The sequence below is a fragment of the Protopterus annectens genome, chromosome 6.part0 (genome assembly GCF_019279795.1).
Source record: "Protopterus annectens isolate FY-2018-M chromosome 6.part0, PAN1.0, whole genome shotgun sequence".
NCBI classification, from domain to species: Eukaryota; Metazoa; Chordata; order Ceratodontiformes; family Protopteridae; genus Protopterus; species Protopterus annectens.
In genome coordinates this window covers 1,402,959,543-1,402,980,684 of record NC_056737.1, presented here as the reverse complement: position 1 = coordinate 1,402,980,684, position 21,142 = coordinate 1,402,959,543, and the positions used below count along the sequence as shown (strand labels likewise).

At 45.3% G+C, this 21,142-nt stretch overlaps 1 protein-coding gene across 4 annotated transcripts in view; it reads right to left on the bottom strand.

The window, feature by feature from the left end:
• RAB3GAP1 (RAB3 GTPase activating protein catalytic subunit 1) overlaps positions 1 to 21,142 on the bottom strand; it is a 2,239,542-nt gene that overhangs the window by 1,165,855 nt on the left and 1,052,545 nt on the right. For all 4 annotated transcript variants that reach the window (XM_044074944.1, XM_044074945.1, XM_044074942.1 and 1 more), the window contains 2 exons: positions 4,889 to 4,962; positions 4,702 to 4,794 (listed from right to left, as the gene is read on the bottom strand). In XM_044074944.1, the coding sequence (XP_043930879.1) occupies positions 4,702 to 4,794; positions 4,889 to 4,962 (167 nt within the window). The remainder of the gene's footprint in view (positions 1 to 4,701; positions 4,795 to 4,888; positions 4,963 to 21,142) is intronic.

Genomic DNA, 21,142 nt, shown 5'->3' with positions numbered 1-21,142 from the left:
GCTTGTATAGGCCCTAGGGCCGATAGCCTAGTGCCAACCTATGACCTCCAGTAATTTAAAAAAAATAAATAAATAAGTCAAATGTACTCACAGGGTTTTACATAAGTGAAACAATGAAGGAATATATAAAGTCAAACAACAAAAGACTGAAGAAAAAAGCTTTTAACTAGATATTCAGATGAACGGAGAAAACTGCAAAGAATCGGAGAAAATCTAGTTGAACATAAGGATTCTCGAGAAAAGCTGTTAAAAAAAACAGAATTAGAAAGACAGGATACACAGAGAAACCTGAGAAGTTTTCTTATACCAGAGAAAATGAAAGGAAGGGACTGCATTAATTTTATGAAAGTACAAATAAGCATCTGGGCTGATATTCCACAGCAGGATTTGTTAATTGAGTGGTCACATTGTGTGTATACTCTAACTACTGCCATGAGAAAGCAGCCAAGACCTACATTTGAAAAGATGCAATCATACCAACAGAAAGAGCTGCTCCTGGTAAAACTGTGGCAAAAGAAAAAATCATTAAATACTAAGAGTTAGTTCCACTAAACTGACGGCCTCTTTTCAGGAGAAACTGATGTGGTATTTATACTACTAGGGGAAATTTGGAGAGAGCATTGGGAGCTTCCCCTACTGTTTTTGATAGGTGCTGTGGGATCTTTTATATCCATCTGAGCTGATACCAACACAAGGACATGAGAAGGATTAATCAGAAGAGGTTAAAAAAGATTGGGAACAGAGAGGGGAAAGGCAACATACAAATGTTCAATAGGAAGACATTTGTATGGCACCCAATTATGCAACAAAGTCCAGAAGGTTTACTGTTTGTGTTTGGAAGTGTTTGGATAGGTATTTCTATACTCTAAGCAGCTTTAAGTAATCCCCAGAGAGTATTTTGTCAGAAATGTTGGGGGAGCAAATGGCTGCAACTAAGGAAATGATTCATTTGAGCTGAGATACAGGATCTGAATTGTCCAGGCTTAGTATGGTCGAAGTTTAATGCTAACGGCTGCCAAAAGCAATTACAGGATATCAACATGTAAACCAACTGTAACTGAAGTATTGAATAGTGCAAATGAGATAAAATAACTGGTAATAAGATTTTTAGAAAAGGAAAGGAGCAAGTTACATTAAATAAATGGAATTTGTGGGAAAAATACATGTAGAATAATGTTCAGGATGAAGACTAATATGTAAAGGAAAGGCAAGAATTGAGGAATGTATACAACGCTGGAGTGAAATGTTGAAACAAACATATATTTATACTGCATGAAAATAAAGAAAATGTTATAATGGTTTGTGTTATGGTTTGGTTTCTTTTCTATTACTGTATATGTACTTATGTCACTTTTGAAAAATATATTTAATAAAGATGTTTAACAAAATTAACAGCCTTTGATTGCCTGCTTAAAAGATAAGCACCTAAATGTCAGAAGGGCTTCAGAGATCTAGGCTTGTTAAAAGAAACAACAAAGCAGCCTGCTTTGGGATGCCTGGAAAGCAGACAGGTGGGTACATTCAGAAGAGGTCTTATTATAGTTCAGTTATATTTGCTTAACAGGGCAATGCACTGATCAATATTAATCAATTTTAGATTTACTACAGGTGAAATACAAAACATTGCTCAAACAAAAAATACAGAAATGTAAGCAGTAGCAGAGTAGTTCAGGCTAATTGCGTAGGGCAAACTGTGTACATACATTATATTGCTCAAGCATAGTGCTATGTGCAATATATACATTAGCTTCTAAAGTATGTAAATCTTCAATAAATCTTGAGAGAGCAGAAGAGACTTTGAAAGGAGATATGTTAGGTGATATGTTCTGTGTTGAAGCAGGAGCAATTGGCTTGGATGAAGAAGTGATTTTTTACTTGCATTTTGAATTTGGAATAAGTGTTGATTTCCTTAAAGCTGATGGGAGAGTTTACCAAAGAGCAGGTGCCGAAGAGGAGAAAGCATGTGCAGTGCTGTGGAGTTTGGTGGCTCTAGGGTTAACAGGAGTTGGTGTGTCTTGTGAGGAGTGTTTCAGGTTGTACGAGGAGTTTTTTTCATGAAGTTTAGCTGCAAGGAAAGTAAATGTATGGAGTTGGAGTAGTTTGTAGAGCTGGTATCGTACAAGTACGTTAGATCTTTGTTTTGTGGGTAGACATTTTGTTCTAAAGGTAATACAGTGATGCTCACAGAGAGATGACTTTATAATGAACTGGCAAGATGCTGTTAGTGACAGTCTGGAGTGTGACTATGTTTTTATAGGAGGCAGGAATAAAAATTGGGAGTCCATACTCAAGTTGAGAAAGGAGGACTCCTTTGCCAATGGTTGCTCTAGCAACTTGTGGTAGAAAAGGGGAGATTATTTTGGCCAAGAGGAGGAGGGAGTTTGTTTTCACTTTCACTTTGTCTATATGGAAATGGAAATTTACTGACTGATCAAAATAGAGTCCTAGGTATTTAAAAAGTGGAGGCTGTCTCTATGGAATGGTTGTGTAGGTCAAAAATAGCAAACATAGCGATCCCTTGAACCTCAGCTGTGACACAAAAACATGTTCAAGTGATTTGAGTGTCTGCTCTTTTCATACATGTGGAGAATCAGCTAGATTCAATGTTGGAGGATGACAAAACCAGAAACGTGGCTATTAAAAAGGGGGAAGGTCTGTTCAGTCAACCTCACATCAGTCTACAGACAAACAGGATGACACATTCTCACAAATACTGGAGATCACTGTCATCATCTTGGATTTTGAAGTGGAGACATAATTTGGTTCAGATTTATCTCAATATCTCCTACCTTGTATGTTCCCACCTGAAATCATTAGCTGCCCCTATGAAAGATTCAGGCTGCATACAGATGAAGTGAATCAGAGGGTAAAGCACTGGCATTTGTGACAACCATCAATGTTGTGCTCCATTCCCAGATAAAAAGGCAGCTCCTGCAGTGATCCAGACTCAAACTGCTGAATGCAGGCACACCTGGAAGATCTGTTTTATCCTTAAGCATCAAACAGAGGGAATTTTTAACAGCAACTGTTAGAAGATCTGAACTATGCGAGTTGTTAAAAAAGGACTGGAGACACCAAATGCACACATGCCCCTAGCCCAGGGGCAGGACTGTCTTCAGTAGGCACCAATACCAAATGTAGAATTACATTTTAAAAACAGCTGCAAGGGAGCATAAGTAGGGTGTTCTCTACTCCAGTGTTCCACCCAGTGGAAAGAGCTCGAAAAAATATGATCCACAGCTAATTCAAATGAGAGACACAACAACATATTGCAATAGCACAACCTTACTGTTGAGTAACCTAAAAACATACTGGCCAGAAATCAAACTATTCTTTACAGTAGGTGATGAGTGATACTTTATCCCACGTGCTAAATCTGCAGTAAAGGAATGTGAGACAATAGACATTTTTTTTTTTTGCTGCACTCATTCTGTTTTAGTTCTAGCCTCCCTACCCAGATTACTAAGCATGTCTCTCTCTCTCTCTTATAACCCAGTCATTTTTCCACTGGCTGGTTACAATCATGCTGTGAGTTGGATGACAATCAAGCAAGATGAGCTATCATCTTCAGGCAGTGTGGATTTTTTTTAACCCTGTACCTCCGTCCCATCTCCTTATGTCATGAGTGCAGTGGCATTAAAGATGGCATGCCACAGGTGGTCTTTAATTCAGAAAATGGAAAATGCTGGACTGATATCTGACTGTTTCCTGTTAAAGACCCTAACTGTGGGGGGTATATGGTACAGCCATGGTCACTGCTGAAGTCTCAGGATGAGTATTGGGTAAAAATGCACAATGAGTAGATGGTAAGAATTTTATTTATGCACATGTATGCAAATTGTGAACATGAAACAACATCTGTGATTTAATGATGGGATGTTTTTTCTTCATTTCAGGGAGTTGACATCATTGGGCTAAGGACCGAGTTCAGACATGGGAAAAATAACCTCAAGGATTTGGAGCAGGCAAGGTCACTACTGAAGGATGCCTGTGTGAGTGCTAGCTTGGAATACATAATAATATAGATTTTATTTTTTATTTCAAGGTCTGGACTACCAATGTCAAGACATGATGGCTTGATCATGGTGCATCAAGGACAACTTAAGATTCACTATTACAGGGCGTATATAACTAATATGTTATACTGCAGTGAATATGGATAGGGAGATTTTTTTTAATTATTTTACAAAGAATTAGCAGTTGTTTGCAGGTGCAAGACCACAATGTTCTTGATTTAAACTAGGGAATGATACTAATGGTCAGGACAACCACCAGTGTGAATGGCAATGAGTGAGGGAGCATGGTGGTCATTGGTGGTACATTCCAGCAAGGTTTGGGATCAAAGTGACCTCTCATCTTTTACCACTAGGAACTGTCTGACTCAGTGGAATGTGGGTTCCATGCCAGTCCACATCACTCAAAGTAATGAAGATGAGAATACAAGAGAGAGACTGTTCAAATTCATCTGCATGAATCAGTGGGTTGCTTGTGCATGCACACAAATCAGCATAACTAGAGGCTTCTACTCTTTGCTGCCCACCCCTTCAGAATGCTGATTCTGCAGAAAGATCTCTGTAAAGGAATTCTGTATCGCAACTCAATAGCACCTCAGCTATCACTGTTGAAAACAACAGCTTTTCACATGCCAGAACATCAGCACAGAGAGCTTCAGGTGGTACTGCTCATTTCTAAAGTGCTTACCCTTCCCCTCTTCTTCAAATGTTGACTTTCCAAGAAGCTCATCAGTTGACTCTTTCCGACAAGACAGCTTGAAAAATTCAGAAAGGAAATCACCTGCAGTATAACAATTAAAACAAATGCAGTCAAATTAGTGCTAACTGAAAAAAAAAGAAATTAGTTTATGTACAAGTACTGTCTTAATTCTTACCCAATAAACACTGTGGATTATCAGCCTTTCTTACTCTGACAGACCAAAGAGGTGCCTGAAGAGGATCCAGATCACTAAATGAAAAAACAAATCCAAACAGTATTTTTGAAAGTCTACTCGATTCTTTTAAAAAAATTCAGATGTACCAACAATGTAGCAAACACACACCCATAGAAGATAACATCAGAGATATTACAAATAATTTTTGTTGAATTCTGAACAAGTAGAAAATGCTTCTAGCTTGATAGTGAGCATACATTTTTATAAAGGAGAAAAAAAAACAGATCACTTAAGGAGAGGTGAACTTGGGCATTCTGAGGCAGTGTAGCAACTGCCTTATGCACACAGATAACCCTCTCCTCTTACCTCCCAACACTCAGACTTGTGAGAGATGCACTTGTATATCCAAATTGGAAGCCATGCACTCTCAAACCAAAACCGGAATAGCTGGTCAAAAGGAGGTGGTCAACACCTGCACCACACCACATTCAACACATAGCCCTCCAGAACACCCACCATCACAGCTCTCCTATAAAAACACAAACCACACACCCATCTTTGCAGCGGCTCTCAAGAGAAATTTATCTAAACAGCAGAGACCTCCAAGGCAAAAATGCACTTGATTACCACAACACAGCACAAACCACAAGACACATTAGCTCACCTACAAAGTGTGCCCCTCAACCTAAGCCCCTAAGGCAAAACAGCTTTCCCAATAAGCTAATCATACGTGACTCGATAGTGAGGCACACTGATGTCCCACTCTCTAGGTTGAATAAGAAGGTAACAGTCAGCAATCAGGTGCCAGAATCCGACACAACTCACGCACTCAGGTCACTCCACAAGTACAAGCATGACTCTGTCACTGTCCATGTGGGTTGTGAATGACCTGAGATGCACCTCCCTGGACCACATGAAAAGAAACATGGAGGAGCTATCAGATTATTTGGCCCAGGCAGGTATGACCCTAGCCCTGAGCAGCATCCTACCATCATCCAGAATTATACTGCAGTACAAGAAGAAAATGACTGACTTCAACAAATGGCTAAGTTTCTGGTGTTATTCTAATGGGATCCAGTATCTGTCTGCTTGGGATGACATGACTGACAGATCTCGATGCTTTGCCAGAGATGGTATGCATCTGTCACCCCTAAGTTTTCGGATAATGGCTAAGGCTCTTGCCACCCCTATTGTGTCTTTCTTAGGCGATGCTCCAAAGACCAAAGACCAAATTACCACCATAACAGCTATAAATAAATGCAATCTGAGGGTCATGCTGCTCAGTGCTAGAAGCCGAAATCTCAAGATGCACTTGCTCGAAGCACTTCTCAAAATGGAGAACACCGACATTTGTGCTGTAATGGAGACCTGGTTTAAAGCAGCAGAAAACACCCCTGCACTACCAGGCTATAAATCATTCCACACCTTTCGGCCCCAGAACATGGACCGAAGCTCCAAAGGCGGGGGTGTCTCCATATTCATACAGGATATGCACACCTCCAGACTAGTAGCCCAGCATAATGCATCTGAGATACTTCAGGTACAACTAACATTGGGTAAGACAGTGATTCAGGTCGTAGCCTGCTATAGGTCCCCAACCATGTCCCAAACTCTCACTCCATGTTCCTAAGCACCCTGGAAACTATTAGGGTCCAACCCAACACTCTCACACTAGGTGACTTCAACTACCCCTCCCATCAACTGAGAAAAATACTCATGCACCAATACCCTGGCCCAACGCTTCCTGGAATTCATCAATTCCAATGCCCTGGATCAGCTCACCCATTCTGTTAGGGAACATCTAGCAGCAATGAGAAATCAAGATGTAAAAAGGACTGCACTTGCCAAGCCAAGGGAACAGGTTAGGGAACATCTAGCAGCAATGAGAAATCAAGATGTAGAAAGGAGTGCACTTGCCAAACACTCAGCCATGTTTAATTATACACATAGATTTAGGTTTAGAGTGATAGAATGCTTAAGACCAAGTTAAGACTAGGGGATCTGAAAAACCTGACAGAACAATGTGAATTAAAATGGATATTACAACTGGAAGCAGATAGAGTCCCTGGCCTCAATGATAGGGCATCTATTAAGCCTTATTTAAAAGCTAGACCTTTAAAATGAATTTTACATTTTATATATATATATATATATATATATATATATATATATATATATATATAAATTGTATAGTTTTTTTATTTCTGCAGTAATTGTTTGAATATATGTATTTTAGGATATTATATATTAGTTTCTGAGTCCATATACACATGTGTGTGTGTGTGTATATATATATATATATAAGCTGGGAGGCAACTTTATCTGAAGCTCCTGCAGCTACTGTACCCTGAAGAGTATCTCCGAGCTCTTTGAGGAGATCTCTTTACAGTCTAGTAAAATGGGTTAGATAGTTGAGTGAACACAGTGCAAAAGTCGCTGAACTGTAAGTACGCTTCCCATAACTATCAATGATCCTAGAATCTCTGTTAGGAGGAAGATTCTGAAATTTCTTTTTTGGTGGCTGCCGCCACCACCATGGCATCAACTGGCACACACTTAGTAAGAAAAGATTTGTCCTGGGGGGGCAGAAATAAATTTATTAGGCCTCCTGGGGACAGGCTCCATGGTGTCCGGAGATCCCATGCCCTTCGTGAGACCAGCTGCATAAGCTCAATGAAGGGCGGAGACACCAAAGAGGTGGAGGGCTGAGACTCGAAAGCTTTAAAGAGAACCAACTCGTCTTCAGTAGGGTTGATGGACTGCCAGTCACCCCTCTGCCTAAGGATTTCTAATATCTCAGCAAATGAGATATCCTCAGAGGGGGACCGTGGGGACCCTTCTGGTTCATCCAAGTCAGTATCGGATGTGAGGGACTCCTGTGGTGAGTCGAAATGCTTCCTCTTACAGATTCTCTTCCTGGGAACTTCATCAGTGGGGACTTCCTATGAGGTCTTGGAAGAGCAGAGGCCACACCCAATGGGGCTTCCTGTGGCTCTGGGTCTTTACGCTTGGCAAGGATCTGTGAAGCAGAAGGAGACACAGGTGCTTTTGGGTAGGAGGCAGCCAGACCTGAAGTCGAAGATGTCTTAGGAGACATAACTCTACTCATGGCTTCGAAGGCACCGACAGATCTGTGGAAACCATTGATACCCCTGGCACCGGGACAGTGGGCTCCGAGCCAGAGGTAGGAGCCGAGCTCATCTGAGCCAAAGCCCCAAGAGGCAGAGTTGAAACCGACAAGTCAGTCCAACTATCCTCCCTGGACCCGACCAGAGTGTCAGCTCCTAGATTCCTTGATTGGCGCCGAGGACATCAGAGTAAAGGAGCCGAAGACACTGGAGCAGGCGTTGGCTCCGAAGGCTCAAGGATCATCAAATCTGACTCTTCCGGCTCCAAAGGACCGGTATGGCTCAGAGGAGGAAGACTAGTAGATGGTAAAAGGGTCTTCAGTTCCAAAGCTGTTTGGGTCGGAGCCGATAAGAATTTAGCAAAGGCCGGTGCCTGTAAAAGCTTCTGCACCACATGACCCACATCCAAATCGGAAAGGCTAATCGAAGACCGAAATGAGTGGATAGAAGGAGGCACAGATTGCAGGAGTGGAGACTTAGGTACTTCGGATACCGGTTCCAAAACCGTCCGAAAGGACAAGATGGTCATCTCCGAGGTCTGTGGACCAACGTCAAAGATATTTTTGATTTCTTTACCTTAGAAGTAGAAGCCTTAGAAGACTTTGAGGATTTGCTGGACTCGTCCTGGTCACTCAAAGCTTCTTGAAAGGAAGGTTTAACTAAACCTTTGTCAATTAACTCTCTCTTTCTCTCCTGGAGAACCCTAGAAGAGAAAGAATGACAGACAGAGCAGCTTTCCTGGAGATGCAATGCTCCCAAACAATAAACACAATTCACATGACTGTCAGTGTCAGACATTTTTTGCCCACATTTAGGACATTTCCTAAACCCTGATTTAGGGTGTTTATCTTTATCATGGTCAGCCATTAACACACAATGTCAATAGGGTGCTGTAAAAACAACTAGACACACCCAAACAAGAAATATCAAGCAAGTCCTTTTAAAACTATGGGCTAAAATAGTAATTAGTACACACACACACACACACACACAAAACTATTTATCTAAACTCTAAAGAGTAAATATATCAAAGTTGTGACAGAAGGAGTCACTATATAGGTACAAAACTACAATGTAAAGCACTCAAAGATTTAACAACACATAAATAAAAAGTACAGTTTTGTACCTACCATAAATGTAGATGTCCGATAGATATGCAACTGCAGTCATAACATATGGGTTGTCCTGCCTCAGGCAGCCCTCGGTCGGCCGGATTCCAAAGTCTGGGTCCGACGTCGGCTGATGTCGCATTTCTCTCCGACGTCAGAGCGGCTGGAGTATATAAGCATCAGCCGACGCCATCTTCTTCAGTGTTTCTTGCCCCAGATGCCAGGTGCCCTCCAATGAAGGCTGTAATCAAATTGGAAGACAAAAATAGGTTTCCAGACAATAAATAAGCAATAAACAGATACACCATAACAGATATCCCCAGCTAAGGATAATAGGGATAGGAGTGGACCCAAGGCATAGAGGGGAAGGAGGGAGGGAAAACCCGACTACAGTTGCATATCTATCGGACATCTACATTTATGGTAGGTACAAAACTGTACTATGTCCTTCAAGAATGCAACTGCAGTCATAACATATGGGTTGAATACCATAGCTTAGCTGGGGGAGGTGGTATGCTCTAGGAAAAGGATGGTGTAGCTATCAATCCCTGCAGGACTGCCGAAGCAAACCCTGATCTGGATCTGGAATATAAAGGGAGGTTGTAGTGTTTGGAAAATGTATGCACGGAGCTCCATGTGGCAGCTTCTAGAATGTCTTTTGTAGGCACCCCTCTTAAAAAAGCTGTAGAGGTGGCTGTAGCTCTGGTGGAGTGTGGTCTGACATTGGCTGGCACACTCTTTCCATGGAAGGAATAACAGAATCTGATGCAATGTCCAATCCATTTTGAAATTGTCTGTTTGGAAATTGCTTTTCCTTCTATTCCAGGGGCGTAAGCTACAAAAAGCTGATCAGACTTCCTACTGGTCTTGGTTCTGTCTAGGTAGTAGCGAAGTTGTCTGTGTATGTCCAAGGTATGTAACAGTCTTTCCCCTTTGTTCTCAGGATTGGGAAAGAAAGTAGGCAGGTGAATTGCTTGATTTAAAGAAACCCTGAATACCACTTTTGGCAGAAAAGTAGGGTTGGTTTGTAGGGAGACCCTGTCTCTGTGAAAAGTTATGAACGGTGGTATTGCCATTAAGGCCTGTAATTCCGAAACCCTTCTTGCTGAGGTTATGGCCAGCAGGAAAGCTGTCTTCCAGGAAAGAAATTGTAACTCCACAGAAGCTGCTGGCTCGAAGGGAGGTAAAGTCAATTTTTCTAGGACAATATTGAGGTCCCAAGCTGGTACTGGTGCCTTTCTTGGGGGCTTTGTATTCTTGATTCCTCTAAGAAATTGCCTTAGCAAAGGATGTGAAAACACAGGCGGATCAGTGTTGTATCTAGCTGAGATAGCTGAAGCATGTATTTTTATGGAAGAATATGAGAGTCCGTTATGTAACATATCTGCCAAGTATTCCAGAATGAGAGCGATGCTCAAAAGTGATGCATCATGACCCTTGTTGGTATTCCAAATGCTGAATCTCTTCCATTTGGCTGAGTAAGCCTTTCTGGTGGATGGTCTGCGGGCTTCTGTTAGTATCCGCTGAACTTCCTTGGAGAGAGGTAAATTGAGGTTATTTATGGGATTTCCCAAGCTGTTAGCTGTAGAGTCTGGATGTTGGGATGAATAGTCCTGAAGTTGTGTTGAGTCAGAAGTTGAGGCCATTGTGGAAGGGCCCAAGTTTTGTTGTGACATATGCTCCGTAGTAGTGGGTACCAGTGTTGTCTTGGCCAGTCTGGAGCTATTAGGATCCCCTTCGTTGCTCTGCCTTGATCTTTAATAACACTGTGGTCATCAGTGGCAGGGGTGGAAATGCATAAATTATTAGGGAGCTCCAGTTGAATGAGAGGGCATCTACTTTCCATGCTTGTGGATGATATGTCCTTGAGCAGAACTTTTGTAAGTGATGATTGAGGTGAGAGGCAAATAGGTCCACGTCCGCCTGCCCCATCTCGAGGTGAGTCGTATAAAGATGTCTGGATGTAGCCTCCATTTGTGGGGGTCCAGGAAATTCCTGCTTAGACTGTCCGCCAGAACATTGTCTTTGCCTGGAACAAACTGGGATTGTAGCTGTATGTTTAGACCCAGTGATTTTTCCCAAAGATTCATTGTCAGTCTGCAAAGGGGGTAAGAATGAGTGCCCCCTGCTTGTTTATGTACCACATCACAGTGGTGTTGTCTGTCCGTATTAGTAGGTGGCCTTGTTGAAGTTGTTGTCCAAAGGCCTCGATGGCATGCATTACTGCTAGCATTTCTTTTTGGTTGATATGCAGATGTGTTTCCTTTGGGGACCATTGCCCTTGAACACATCTGCCCTCCATGTGTGCCCCCCATCCAAGGTCTGAGGCGTCTGTGGTCATTGTCTGTGTTATCTGAGGTTTTTTGAACGACATGCCTGCTGGCTTACTGTGGCCCACCATAAAAATTCCTTTTGTAGACATGGAATGAGTGGAATAATTGCTTCTAGGTTGTTGCTGTGTTGAGACCATAAGCTTTTTAAGTACCATTGAAGCTTTCTCATGTGTAGTCTTGCTAGTGGGACCAAGATAATGCAGGATGCCATGTAACCCAGGGCCTGTAGGAAACTCCTTGCAGTCATCTGGGTGAGCTTTGCTAAACTTTTGAAATAATGAGTTAACTTCTTTTGCTTGTCTTCTGTCAGGTAAGCCATTTGAGAGGCTGTGTCTAGTTTGGCTCCTAAGAAGGTTATTTGCTGGGATGGCTGAAGTCTTGACTTTTGAAAGTTGACTGTGTATCCCAGAGCCTGTAGCAAGTGTATGACATAATTCAAGTTTTTTTGTCAAGGTTAGTTTGTTGTCCGCTTGTATGAGGCAATCATCCAGGTACGGGTAGATTTGAATCCCCTGGAGCCTGCAATGAGCAATTACTGATGCCAGGCATTTCATGAATACTCTGGGCGCAGTAGATAAGCCAAATGGCAATGCTGAGAATTGATAATGCTCTGGCCCTGCAAGAAAACTGAGGTATCTTCTGCAGCTGTGTCTGATAGGGACATGCAGGTATGCCTCCTTCAGGTCCAGAGTAATCAGCCAAGACCCCTTGCCCAGCATGGGAAGGAGTTGCTGTAAAGTCAGCATTTTGAACTTTGGTACTATGAGAAAAGTGTTTAGAGTGGACAAGTCCAGTATTGGTCTCCATTGAGTTTCTTTTCTTGGAACAAGGAACAGTCTTGAATAAAACCCCTGGCCTTGTTCTTGTTGTGGAACTTTTTCTATTGCTTTGATCTGAGCAAGCAGAGAAATTTGCTTGATAGCCTCTGCCCTCTGATTTTGTGGAAGGTTTGGCATGCCTTGTTTTCTTGGCAAGGTATGAAAGTGGAACCTGTAACCATGGTCTATAATGTCCAGTATCCATTTGTCTTTTGTCAGTTTGTGCCAATTTCTTGAAAACAGAGATAACTTTCCGCCCAAAGGAGCTTCTGTTTGCTCCTTGGTCAGCGGAAGTAGAGGAAAGTCATTGAGCTTGTCCCTGCGGGGCAGGAGAAACCCCTGTGTCACCTCTTTGGTTTGTTGGTTGCCATTGTCGTCCCCTGTAGGATCCTCTGTATTGCCCTCTTCCTCGGGCACACCTGTTTTTACCCCTTTGAAATTTTTCAGGATTAGGAAAGGACCAGTTTTTAGAAGGCCAGTTCCTGCTGAATCTGGGTGGCTGAACCTGGAGGAAATCTTTGACTGTCTGTACTGACTTGGCTTTTTCCTCAATGGACTTTAACACATCTTTAGCATTAGCACCAAAAAGCTTGTTCTTTTCCAAGGGAGCATCAAGAGGTTTTGCCTTAACATGATCTGGTAAAGGTTGTTCTTTTAGCCATGCATGTCTACGAATGACCGCCCCTGTCATAGCTGCCCTACATGAAGCCTCCAATGCATCATATCCACACTGCAAAAAATGATTGCTAACTTGCTGAGAATTATGCACAGCCTCCTGCAAAGACTTCCTATCTAAAGGTTCAGGAGAGGCCAAACCTTTCTGTAACTCATCTAACAGGAAATCCTGATATTGAAACATGTGAAAGAGACAATTGAGAGCTCTCATAGATAAAGTAGTGGAGGTGTAGACCTTCTTCCCCCATCTCTAAGGACCTTGCTTCCCTGTCGGAAGGCAAAGGATTTTTGGATGTGGTAGCTGAAACCCCTTTAGGCCCCTGGGAAATTGTTTCTAAATCAACAGCATGGGCCCTAAATAAATGAGAATGGGTTTCTGGAACCCTATAGTATCTGTCAGGCTTGACAGGAGCAGGAGGAAGAGTATCAGGGTAACACTGGAGTCAGAGTATAAATCATCCAAAACATCAAGCACAGGAGGTATAGCTAAGGGACTGTGTTGAGGCTTCTTAAGGAAGGTTCGAAGGCGCTTTCTGGAAACGGAAAATACCTGGCCTTGCCACTTAAAATGCTCCCTCATGGAATGCAGAACTTCCCCAAAAGAAATATCCTCAGGAGGGAGGCCGAGAGGATGGAGTCCTCTGCATCTGAATCCTCATAGGTCTGGAAGGGCTCTTCCTGGCTTTCAGAGGGAACAGAGTCCTCAGAATCTTCATCTGAGGGCAGAGGGTCAGGGGGTTCAACCCTGGGCCTCTTATCAGGAGGAGGCTGGGATCCTCTCTCAGGATGGGCCTGGGAGCCTCTGATCAGAGAAATTAAATCTGCGGCCATGGACATGATCTGAGTTTCAGGAGTAGTCTGAGGTATGTTTTTAGCAGTAAGATGTTTGGACTTGCTGGCTGCCTTGGCACATGTGTAGGCCTTGATAGACATGGACATGGGAGGCCTAGCCGCTCCACGTGCAGGAGTTACCTTATCAACAGCAATGGTCTCGGGCATTTCCTCGGTTTCGGTATCCGGAGGAAAATCAATAACTGGCGGAGTGGCCTCCGGTATCGGAGGTATCGGTAATGCGGTGTCTTCGGTTCGGAGCGGTGGAATAACCGCCTCAGAGGGAATCGGAGCACTCGCAGTTAGTTTTGGCGTGGTGTCGGTTGAAGACGCGGGCCGAGGATGTCGGTCCCGGTCTTTTCGTTTCTTAGGAGTCTGCGTTGTCGGTTGTTCCGACGGCATTGTATAATCAAATTTTTTGCCGAAAAAGGCTTCAGCGAACTCCACCCGGCGCCTGAGAGTGCGCTTGTTGAAGCGAGCACAGGCGGCACAGGCCGAGACGTCGTGGTCTGGGCCAAGGCAAGGGAGGCAGTAAGAGTGGAAATCCTTATGAGGTATTTGTTTACCACAAGACAAACAATTATTTACTTTTTCAGTAATTTCTGACAACGGCTGAGGCAAGAAAAGGTCCCCAACGGGGTACTTAGCTTTTTTGATGACTTCGGTTTCGAAGAATACAGGAGCTGACCGGCCGGCACTTGCAAACTGCTTCTGCTTCGGGCACCGCGCGGCAAGAAAGACTGAAGAAGATGGCGTCGGCTGATGCTTATATACTCCAGCCGCTCTGACGTCGGTGCGACATCAGCCGACGTTGGACCCAGACTTTGGAATCCGGCCGACCGAGGGCTGCCTGAGGCAGGACAACCCATATGTTACGACTGCAGTTGCATTCTTGAAGGACATCGAGGTCTAGAGAGCCAACTACTAGTTTACGAAAAAAGGCACACCAAGGGAAGGGAAACTACACAAAAAGCTATAAGAGCTTATCTAAGTATCTAAATATATAATTCAGAAATTTTTACCAGTATTCAAGAAAAAATAAGGTTTTTACTGGCCCGAGCTAGTGAGAACCTCCAATCTACTGCAGTGGCAAACTAGATCTGAGGTAACTCTAGGTGCATCATGGGATAGGGACTTGGCCTCGAGCTATCTGAAGATTTTGAGCTTTGTAGCAGGCCAACTCGGAGCCAAGGATCGGCTTCGAACCCATCTGTAAGAATGAATGGCGAGATAGAACAACTTCACATCAATGGCTAAAGGAAATAGCATAAGAAATCCAGAAGAAGAAAGCCAAACCAACTTTCTAGAATGGAAAGAAAAAGAAAATAAGAAGTTATGTACTCACCATAACGTTCCATCTGAGTAGGTAAACTTCATTTGTCAGCAACCTATGGAACCTATGGGTCTTCGGATCCATATCAGATCCAAGCTGGCAGTTTCCAACAGCATAGATCTGAGCTCCAAGCTCCTCCCCCTACCCATAGTCCCCTGCCAACCCTACCTGACCTCAGATCGAGTTTGCCCATAGCTAGATAAGCATACAAAAATCACCCGCAAAACTAGCTACATACCCTTGCCATAAGGAAGGTAACATCTCGAACATCCGAAGGTCAGGGGGACGAAGGAGGGGTCGGTTGCTGACAAATGAAGTTTACCTACTCAGATAGAACGTTATGGTGAGTACATAACTTCTTAATCTGAAGTAGTTAACTTCATTTGTTCATCAACCTGTGGGACAGAGTCCCCAGCTACCTAAATCTTGGGCGGTCCTCAAGGAAGGATGTTCCGGAGCACTGCAGAGCCAAAGGATGCTCTCCCTCTGGAGACAATATCCAGCTTGCAGTGATTAATGAAGGTATGAGACGAAGCCCATGTTGCTGCTGAGCAGATATCATCCAACGAGAGTCTAGAACAAAAGGCCGCCGAGGTAGAGATAAACCGGGTAGAGTGGGCATGGACTCCTAGAGGTGCGGGCCGACCAGTACTTTCATATGCCAACAGAATATACTGAGAAATCCATCTGGACAGTATGACTTTAGAAACAGCCTTTCCTAAGTTAAATTTGGCAAAGGAAATGAACAACTGATCTGATTGCCTATGACCAGCTGTTCTGTGTAAATAAAAGTGCAGTTGTCTGTGCACGTCCAACGAATGCAACTTATACTCCCCTTTGTTCTGGTAGTTGGGAAAAAAAATTGGTAGGTTAATGGATTGATTAATATTCGATTCGGATGCAATTTTTGGAAGAAAGGAGGGATTGGTCGTGAGGTAGACTCTGTCTTTGTGGAAGGACAAATAAGGTGGTTTTGCACAAAGGGCTTGAAGTTCGGAAACCCTCTGAGCTGAGGTGATGGCTACAAGAAAGGCAGTTTTCCATGATAAAAATTTTAGATCTACTGAAGCTGCAGGTACAAATGGGGGGGGGGGGGCTGTAAGTGCCTGCAATACCAAATTTAAGTCCCAAGGAGGGCCTGTTTCCTTCACCGGCTGTCTGAGTAGGAAAGTACCCTTCGGAAAGGCCTTGCATAACTTAGAGGAGATCAACGGTCCAAGGTCACTTCCTACGTGGTAGTGAGAGATAGCCGCCAATTGAACCTTGACTGTAGAGGAGCTGGAGCCCTGTTCGAAGAGTCCAGATAGGAAATCTAACACCGCAGGTAACAGAGCTGTGAAAGGATCTAAATCTCTGTGCTCCACCCAAATAGAAAAACGTTTCCATTTGCTATCACACACCTTTCTGGTGGATGGCTTATGCGTCGCCACCAGAATAGCTCTGACCTGGGAAGAGATACCGGGAGTCCTAGCTAACCTTGGAACTGGATCAACCAAGCCGTGAGCTTGAGGTTGTCCAGGTTCGGGGTCGGAAGATCCAATGGATGGGATATGAGATCCGGAATGGGATCCAGAATCCACGGAGGATTCACTAGGTGAGACCAAAGATACGGGAACCAAGCCTGGAGAGGCCAGAATGGTGCAATGAGGATTATCTTGTTCCGCAACCAACTGGCTTTCTGTAGAAACTTCAACATCAGCGGAAGAGGAGGATAAGCATAAAGGAGATTGGGGGGCCAAGCCATGCACCAGAGCGTCTCATGGGGATTCCCCGGGTGGGAGAATTAGAGCGAAGTAGTCGTTGCATTTCGCATTTGAAGGAGAGGCGAAAAGATCGCAACAAGGTTGACCCCAAGTGGAGAATATCTGCTTCGCTACTTCTGGGTTCAGAGACCACTCGTACGGTGAGAGGATGGTGCGACTCAACTTGTCTGCTAAAATGTTGGACCGTCCCAGAATGTGCGTCGCTATGAGAAAGCGGTTGGTGGAAATCGCCTATTCCCACACTCTCATGGCCTCTCGACAAAGGGGATAAGACCTGGTTAATCCCTGTTTGTTGATGTACCAGACCACTGCCATGTTGTCCGTCTGAATTGCAATTGTTCCTACAGGAAGAAGGCTCTGTAGTGCTTGCAACGCCAAAAGCACTGCCCTCATCTCTAGGACATTGCTATGCAGAGAGGTCTCCGTGCTGTTCCACGTGCCTTGGACTGTCCTGCCCGCACAGTGCCCCCCCACCCAAGGCGAGAGGTGTCCGTGGTCACCATGGTTAGGGAAGGGGACATAGAAAAGGGGCGCCCCTTCTGGAGGTCCGGGGATTGGAGCCACCATAAGAAGGCCTTCCTGCAACCCCTGCTGAAGAGAATAGGGTGCTACAGGGAGAATTGCAGAAGACCATTGAACTTGGAGAGTCCATTGCAGGACTCTCATGTTCAGACGTGCCATTGGCAATAGGTTGATGGTGGCCGCCATCGAACCCAAAGCCCTCAGGACCAATTCCGCCGGGGGTGCCTGGGGTAGGAGGATGGCTGCACATGGAGTCTTAAAGTCTGCACTCTGTCTGGAGTTAAGAGGGCTAGACGCCTGTTTGTGTCCAACCTGGCTCTGATGAAATCTATGGTTTGAGTTGGAGAAAGGGAAGATTTCTCTGTGTTGATAGTGATCCCCAGCTGGGTCGCTAGGTGAAGAAAAGAGTTTCTGGCTGCGCAGAGTAGATGCCTTGTGGGGGTGGTCAGGAGTCAGTCGTCCAGGTATGGGAAAACCTGAATGCCCTGCAGTCGCAGGTGGGACGCTATCACCGACAGAACTTTGGTGAACACCCAGGGGGCTGTGGTGAGACCAAAGGGAAGGGCCCTGAACTGGTAATGGCTGGCTCCTAGCCGGAAGCGGAGAAACCTCCTGGATCGTCTGTCCATGAAGATGTGCCAGTATGCATCTTTGAGGTCTATAGAGCACATCCAGTCGTTCTCCCGCAGGAGGGGGAGAATGGATTGAGGCGTGACCATCCGGAACTTTTCCTTGGTTACTGACAGGTTCAAGAGGGATAGGCCGAAGATCGGTCTGAAGTCCCCCATCTTTTTTGGCACCAAGAAGAACCTGGAGTAAAAGTCTGATCCGTATTGGTCTGGGGGGGACATGCTGGATGGGTCTTTTTTCTAGCAGCCGCTGGATTTCCGCAGCTGCGGCCTCCCTCTGCTCGGGTGGGACGTCGGGGAGGTGTCTGGGATTGCGAGGGAAATGAGAGAATGGGATCTGGTAACCTCTGGATATCATGCGAAGCACCCAGCGGTCAGTCGTGATGGACTCCCAAGCTGCTAGGTGCCTCGAGAAGCGCCCTCCAACTGCCTCCAGAGTGGAGCAGTCGGGCAACCCTTCAGGGCTGTTGCGTGGGCCGGTTCTCTGGACCCAAAGTTCTTCGGGCCTCCTCTGCCTCTAGGGCGGCATCCACCCTGTCCTCCTCTGCCGCAGAAGGACTGGGGGTCCGGAGTGAAACGGGGCTGTTGCGACTTCCGGAACCACATCTTCTTCTGTCCCTTTTGGTTCTTGGAAAAGGACCTCTGGGGAGCAGAGAAGCGGACTCCGACAGCAGACGTCTTCCCGTCCTTCTCGCTCGGGACCAAGTTATCCCGTACAGTTTTGCCAAAGAGGGCAGAACCATCGAATGGGGCATTAGCGAAAGACGCCTTAAAGGGTTCCACAAAATCACAGTGGCGGAGCCAGGCCTGTCGCCTCATAACGACGCCTGCTCCGCTAGCTCTAGCGGCCCCTTCCATGGCGTGGGACAGTAGCTGCATAGAGGTGCTCGAAATAGACCTAAGAGTGGCCATTTGGGAAGAGTACAACTGTTTGTCGTCCGCCGACATAGACTCCGGGGACAATGCGGCTTACTCTTTGATAAGGTCTCGCTGCAGTCGTATGACATGTGCCATGTAGTTCAGTGACCTCACTGAGAAGGTAGCTGAACTAAAAACCCTCTTCCACTGACCGAGACTCCTTGTCTGGAGGATGGACCGAGGGACTCTCCTGGGCTAATTCCCTTTTAGTGGCCGCCGCCACCAACATGGCATCTACAGGGATTCCCTTACTCCAGTGTGATCTGCCGAAGGGTGGACTGAGTATTTTATCAGGTCTTTTTGGGACTGGCTCCACAGTGTCCGGCTCATTCCACTCCCTGGTAGTGATCAGATCTACCAGGGGGTCGGCTGGAGGGGACACCCAAGAGGTAGACAGGCCTGCTTCAAACATCTCCAGTAACACAGATTCATCCGAGGTAGGCTTTGGGGCAGACCACCCCCCCAATCCTGAGCATCTCCATGATGTCTCCAAATGAGACGTCCTCAGGGAGTGATCTTGGGGAACCTTCCCCTTCCTCCAAATCTGTGTCCTCGGTCAAGGACTCAGGGGAGTCCAAGTGCCTCCTTTAGCACTTGCGCTTGTGAGGAACCTCCTCGGGGGGGGCTGTCCGAGGAGACCTCACCAGCAACATCATGTTCCAATGGAATGAGCTGGGACGTCGGAGCAGGCTGTCCCTGGGACTGGCTGACAGAAGTCAGACCCATCTGAGATGGAGTGCAGGGTGGAGCCGTAGCCAAGGCCGGAGGTCTGGAATCACTTGGCAGGACCCTCTCCACTACGTCGAATGCCGAAGGAGAGCCGCTCTCTCTGGGATCCGAGAGCAGACCCTCCCTCGGATCCGATGGGTGGATCGGGGCCGGAGCTGACGCGGTCGGATCTGAAGGTCCAGTATGCTCCAACCTGGGCGGAGCCAAAGGCACACTGAAACCCTCGGATCCGAATATCAGCTCTCGGCTCCAAGAGTTCAGATCCGAAGAAAAGGGACCCGACAAACTCGATGGCATTGTCTGCATTGAAGTATATACTGTCGGCACCAACACCCCCCCGGCACCGACGCTACCCAGCTCTGAAGACTTTGAACCCGGGCAGCGGGTCGAAGAAGGAGCAATCGGGGCAAAAAATGGGGTCAAGCTCCCCCTCCCCCCGGAGGGGGGGGGGCAGGAGCACTCCCATCTGCAGCTGGGCCTGGAGGAATCTTCTCATCATCCGGTCCAAGTCTGCGTCCGTCAGGCTTTGGGTGGCTCTGGATGAGGCCACAGAGGCGGGACAGGAGTGTCGCCTCGATGACCTCGACAGGGGTCGGGCCTCCTCCTCCTCCAGTACCGGTGAAAAACAAGGAGACCGGATCCGAGGGGGGGCAAGGCTCGGAAGTCCTGGAGGGAGAAGACCGCTTAGCAGTTGGAAACTGCCGGCTCGGATCTGATATGTATCCGAAGACCCATAGGTTCCATAGGTTGATGCACAAATTAAGTTAACTACTTCAGATCAGTTGTTCAGATTTCCTTGTATCCTTAGTCTTATCTTGGTAATATTTCAGCTGTCTATGTAGATCCCAAGTATGAAGGATTCTCTCATCATTCTGTGGAAAAGGGGAAAAAAAGGAAGATGAATAGTTTGATTCAAAGACAAATCATTACCTATGTGGGCACAAAAGAAAGATTGGTACAAAGAGAAACACTGCCTCTGTGAAAAAACAAAAAATGTGTAATTGCCATGAGTGCCTGAGGTTCAGAAATCCTCTTGTCAGAAGTAAGGGCTACTAACAACATAGTTTTCCAAATAGAATGCTGCAAAGAAAAAGAAACTGCAGGCTCAAAAGGAGACTGAGTCAGTTTTTTCAAGAGCAAAATTAAGACCTCAAGAAAGCGGGATAGGCTTTATATGAAGGACACCTTTTAAAGTTGTTTGACATCAAATCTAGAAGAATTGTTGGATTCAAAGCAGACAAGCTGACATGATTGACAAATGAGCTTTAACAGATGAAAATGCAAGACCAAAATGGGCAGCTCACACAAATAAGAAAACACCATAGGAATATCCACAGAAAGGGAGTCCAAAGGTCATGTTTGTGAAATAAAAAATATCTTCCATTTTGCTACATAGGATTTTCCAGTAGTGGGTTTTCTGGCCTTCTGCAAAACCTGAAGCATGTCCTTAGAGAACTGGTATCTAA